The sequence below is a fragment of the Scaptodrosophila lebanonensis genome, unplaced genomic scaffold (genome assembly GCF_003285725.1).
Source record: "Scaptodrosophila lebanonensis strain 11010-0011.00,11010-0021.00 unplaced genomic scaffold, SlebRS2 tig00000250-arrow-arrow-pilon, whole genome shotgun sequence".
Classification (NCBI taxonomy): domain Eukaryota; kingdom Metazoa; phylum Arthropoda; class Insecta; order Diptera; family Drosophilidae; genus Scaptodrosophila; species Scaptodrosophila lebanonensis.
This window is the reverse complement of record NW_022060628.1, coordinates 328,834-334,833: the sequence shown is the minus strand read 5'-3', so window position 1 is coordinate 334,833 and position 6,000 is coordinate 328,834. Positions and strand designations below refer to the sequence as shown.

At 36.5% G+C, this 6,000-nt stretch overlaps 1 protein-coding gene across 1 annotated transcript in view; it reads right to left on the bottom strand.

Moving 5' to 3' along the window:
* Positions 1-1,371: 1,371 nt before the first annotated feature.
* Positions 1,372-6,000, bottom strand: part of LOC115630060 (protein argonaute-3) — a 265,544-nt gene continuing 260,915 nt past the window's right edge. Inside the window, exon 8 of the mRNA XM_030526694.1 lies at positions 1,372-1,520. Within this exon, the coding sequence (XP_030382554.1) occupies positions 1,434-1,520 (87 nt within the window). The 3' untranslated portion in view covers positions 1,372-1,433. The remainder of the gene's footprint in view (positions 1,521-6,000) is intronic.

The window sequence follows — 6,000 nt, the reverse complement described above, 5'->3', positions numbered from 1 at the left end:
ATAATAACACCACGAAACTAGCTTGACACACAGATTCAAAGATGCAACCACACTTGATTGATTTTGCATGATGAAATGGGGCTATTATCTTCAACAATGCACATTGGGCCAGACAGCCGATAAAACAGTTTGTCCTGACTGACTGATTGGCAATCCAGTCATAGTATCCATCACAGTGTAAGTGCGCACTAAGAAAGGCTTTTGGAAAATTCGAGCTCCAAAGGGGGGACAAAGAGCTTATTAGTTATAGTGGACATGACCACGGTGTGTACGTTTAACGAAATATTTTGGCAAGAACCAAAATGTAACGGACTACTGAATAATATTTTGTCAAGAACAGAAAATGTTCATTTAAATACCTAAAATGCCTTCCTACTGGTAATTAATAAGGTGAAAATATATGGGTAGGTCATGCACACACACAAAATAAATACAATTTGAAGCATTATATTGAGCCGGGCAATACCTGCTAGTGACATATATAAGAACTGTGTTAAATATTGGACTTATCCTAACGCCCATATAAGACACAGATGTTGTCATTTGTTTTTCAACTGATGAGTATTCACGTGTATTCGTGTATTAGTATTACACTAAGTAACTCTTATATTTAAGATTATTTGTGCTTCAACTTACAACAAATTCGAAAATCAACAATAGCAAAATTCATGCCAAACTTTAAATATGGCCATATTGCATAAATTCTTTTGTGCTCGCCCCACATATAGGTCACAACTGATATGTTTTTGTATTTGTCAGAACGGGCAACATTTTCGTTATTGTTTGACAACTACTCACACACAACTGTCAGTCACAATAGCAATCGCAACCAATCTCCTGTAATCATAATATTTTCCCGGTTGTTTATTTGTTTTTGCGATTAATATTTTTAATCAAATGAATTACAGATCAAAGCGGTCACAAGGTGAAACCATTAATGATCGTCACAAATCGCTACCAACCTGGTGAATGCCGCACCCAATGACATAACTTAAATTTAACAACTGGTACATTATACTCACATATCCCTTCCAGAATAACTCGTCCGTCTTTTGTGGCTTCCATTTTTTTATCTACAATATTGTTCTTTATTGTTTTGGGTTTTGTTTTTGCGACGACAGCTTTGTTTGTCGATAAAATAAATAAATAAACATAAAACTGTAAGCAAAACAAACCAAAAGGAAAGCACTAGGATTAAAATACGATTTGTACATGAGAGCAGTAATTTAATAAATAAATTATGTTCATGTTTTTTTTTTTAATCCAATCCTCTAAATTACTTTGTTGTTAACAGAAGATATTACCGACACATAAAATATATAAACCTGCAACAAAAAGCTACGTTTTAAAAAAGTTTAAATCATCAAATCATTTTAGGATTATTGTTGTATTATTTATTAGTTAACACTTAAACGGTTATATATATTTTTGATTTATAAATAAAAAAGTTTGTCCAACAAGCTCTCAGCGGTGTCGCGTTGTACGTTTTGTCCAATAAGATAGGCCATTTTGTGGGCATACTGAAAAAAAAACAAAGTTTTTAATGATGCAGAATCAAATAGTCACAATAAAATAAACAACTGCAATCTTTTCTATACCCAGTACCCAAAGGGTGCAAGTTTTGTGCGAATGTATGTAATAGACAGAAGGAGGCGTGGCAGACCCCTAAGAGTGTATATATTATTGATCAGGATGATAGCTATGTCCGTCTGCCTGTCTGTCCGCTTGTCTGTATGTACGCAAGGATCTCAGAAAGTATAAGAGCTAGAACAACCATACGTGGTATCCACATTCTCCTAAGTTCGAGAAAGGACGAGTTTGTGTTTTTTTTTGATACACCCCCCCAATCCCTCGCAATTTGAGTTTTCCATAACTCCGGTAATTCTTGGATTTCGAACTCGATAGTTATACCAGAATCTTGCATTCTTTTTACAGACAGCAAGTTATGAGAAATTTGGTTGCAGTATAAAACGTCCTCTAGGGTGACATTCAGGGACATTCATAACTCCCGTAACTATTGGAATTTCGAATATATCCAATTAGTAATTATGTTTCCTTATGCCAAGTTTCATCATGATAGGTCAATTATGAAGAAAGTTATATCTTCAAGCTTCTTCTTTGTGGGAGAGTATTTAAGAGTTGAGCGCGCTCGACTTTTTTTTAAATTTTTTTTGATCACCTATATCTCGGAGACTATAAGACCTAGGGACACCAAATTTTAGTCCAAGATGCCTTTTGTGAATACGCAGAAAATGTGTATTTTGGAATTTCCCTCCCTCCCCCCTCTCCCCCACAAATCGTAACTCCCGTAATTTGTGGAATTTCGAAATTTTGCAAATACCCCCAGTTAGTTATTATAAGTCCAAATGCCAAGATTCATCATGATTGATTTAACAGGAAGTTATAGCCATATATGTACATAAGACCAAGTAGTGCCCACAGCTGTACTGTTCTCGCTTTACAAATGCAGGCAGAACAAACAACATAAAATGCATATCATGGGGACAACTTAGTATACATACACCCACACACATACAAGCAGCTGTTGGTGTAGTTGCGTGCAACCAAATAGCCAAAGCAAAATGTGAGACACTAATGTGTGAACGTATGTACACATGTCAAGAAATATTAAATAACTAGCAGGTCTTGCCCGTCTTTGCTGTGCTAAATAAAATGTGCTTATTTACTTTATTTACTATACGATATTCTTATTTCGACGCTCTCTAAAGTTTTTTAAAGAGTTCATTTTCCAAATAGCAAATATGGTATATAATAAGTACCCTATGGACAGAAGGTCAGTCAGTCAGTCGTTGGGAAGCCGTACACACAGTTGGTCGTGCGGTCGATACAGTTGAAACCGTCGTGCTTAAAAGTTGTAAAGTTGCTAAGTAGTCAAGCTGAAAAGTTGTCGCGTCGAACATTAAGTTGCCATTTTGTCTACATTTACATTACCTATTACATAATTCAATATATGTATCAATCAAATAATAAACACAAATAATAATATTAAAATGGAATAAACATTCATTTTTACATTTGGGGGCTCAACCATTAAAAAATCTACCGTCGAAAGTGAAGTGCAGTTGTGTGAAGAAATAATATTAATATACGCACATATTTGCGAATCAATTTAAAAGTGTGTTTAAAAACAGTCGTCCAAGGTTACAGTGAAGTCATGCAACGTTGATCGCTTATTATGAAGTAGAAAAATCGTGTTCTTGGTATACAGAAAAATTAGCTTTATGTGATTCGCAATAAAGGAGATACAAAACGGATACTCAAAAAAGCGGTGCTGAGTAATAGAAACGACTATATACAATCAGTAACGAGACAGAGTATTCGCTTGAAACAAGTAACGAGTAGAAGAAAAATGGAAGAGGAAAACAAAGACAATAAACCTATCGAAGAGCTCAGCCGAAAGTACACAGCATTTATAACAAAAGAAGGCCTATACGAATTTAATCGAGCGCCTTTTGGCTTTTGCAACTCACCAGCTGCGTTCGTGAGTCTTGTTAACTACGTGTTCCAGAAACTCATAGCTGACGATGTAATGCAATTGTACATCAACGACATCATTATCTATGGTCAAACTGCCGATGAATGCATCAAAAAATTGAAGTTGGTACTAGAAAAGGCGGCGAAGTACAACTTGCGCATAAAGTGGAAAAAGTGCAGCTTTTTGGAAAAGAGAATTAATTTCTTGGGACATTGTATTGAAAATGGCAACATCTGGCCCGGCTCTGAGAAAACACAAGCTGTAAAAAATTTTGTAAAACCGAAAAACATCAAAGGAATTCAGTCATTCTTGGGTCTCACAGGCTTTTTTAGGAAATTCATCAAGGGATACGCTAATATTGCCAGACCACTAACAAACTTTTTGAAAAAAGATGTCCCGTTTAAGTTGGAAGCTGCCGAAATAAAAGCTATAGCTGCGAAGGAGCACGCTTTATCAAACGAACCTGTTTTGAGATTATACTTGTATTGTCGCGGTGCACCTACGGAACTGCATACAGATGCGTCAATAGAAGGATTCGGCGCTACGTTATTCCAGTAATTTAAAGAACGTATGCATCCAGTATTTTATTGGAGCAAAAAGGCATCACCGAGTGATTCAATGCGTCATAGTTACCTTCTAGAGGTAAAAGCTGCGTATCTTGCTATGGAAAAATTTTGCAATTATCTGCTTGGGATCAAATTTAAATTAGTAACAGACTGTTCCGCATTTACACAAACCGTCAAGAAGAAAAACGTCCCACGTGAGGTAGCACAATGGATACTAAGCCTAGAAGACTTTCACTACCAAATCGAGCATCGAGGTGGAGAAAAAATGCAACACGTCGATTTTTTGAGTCGTTACCCGTTGAATGTACTTGTTGTTACATCAGAAGTTTCTAAACGTATTAAAGTGGCTCAACAAAAAGATGACTACATAAGAACTATACTGGAAGTACTTAAAAGCCGTCCATATGAATCATTTACGCTTAAAGGTGGAGTTTTGTAGAAGCAAGTTCATGGCAACGATTTGTTGGTCGTACCTAAGTTGATGGAACATGAAATTTTAACTACTGCACGCAATGATGGCCACTACTCAATCAAAAAAACAATGCATAACTTGCACCGTCAATTTTGGATACCACATATGGAGAATAGGATTATGCAAGTTGTTAATAGCTGCATACGCTGTATCATCCACAACAAGAAAACAGGAAAGCAAGAAGGACACCTTTACTGTATTGAGAAAGGTAACAAGCCGTTGCATACAATCCACATTGATCACTTGGGACCAATGGATTGTACAGCTAAAAAATACAAGTTTCTTTTTACTATAGTCGACAGTTTTGCAAAGTTTGTATGGCTATTTACTACTAAATCAACTGGTTCTGACGAGGTTCTTAACAAGCTAAACGAATGGTCAATCGTATTTGGTAATCCAAACCGTATAATAAGTGACAGAGGAGCTGCTTTCACATCCAACGCCTTCGAGGAATATATTAAGTCAAACGCAATAGAACACGTTTTGACGACAACTGGTGTGGCTAGAGGAAATGGACAAATAAAACGCGTAAACAGATCGATCCTGTCAATAATTCCCAAGCTATCAGCCGAAGATCCATCTAAATGGTACAAGTTTGTTCCGCAAGTACAGCGAGCAATAAACTCACACGTTCACTGCTCAACGAAGAAGTCACCCTTTGAATTACTGTTTGGTACGAAGATGCAAAATAAGTTCAGCGATAAAATCATGAAATTGCTAGAGCAGGAGATCATCGAGGATTTTGACAGTGAGAGGCAGAGAATTCGAGAAGCCGCTAAGAAACAAATCAATGAAGCACAACAAATTTACAAGAAAAACTATGACAGAGAGCGCAAATGTGAATTTGTATATAAAGGGGGCGATTTAGTTGCTATCAAGCGCACGCAGTTTGTTGCAGGTAAAAAGTTGGCAAGTGCATATCTTGGACCTTATGAAGTTGTTAAGGTAAAACGCAACGGGCGTTATGATGTCCGAAAAGCTGCTGATGTTGAAGGCCCAGTTACTACATCTACAAGCTCCAAGCTACAAACGTTAACCAAGAACTTCTGTCGTCTGAGACAGATTCCGATTATCAGGATGGCCGAATGTAAGAAGGGATAGTATTGCGGTCATGTGGCAACCCTATGGACAGAAGGTCAGTCAGTCAGTCGTTGGGAAGCCGTACACACAGTTGGTCGTGCGGTCGATAAAGTTGAAACCGTCATGCTTAAAAGTTGTAAAGTTGCTAAGTAGTCAAGCTGAAAAGTTGTCGCGTCGAACATTAAGTTGCCATTTTGTCTACATTTACATTACCTATTACATAATTCAATATATGTACCAATCAAATAATAAATACAAATAATAATATTAAAATGGATTTTTTTTTAAGCTTTCTTTATTTATCGGATCTTCTCTCTAGGAGACTTACGATAAGTAGTAAAATCTTAATCTAAAACAGTTATTTAATTAGTTACAATTAAATATTT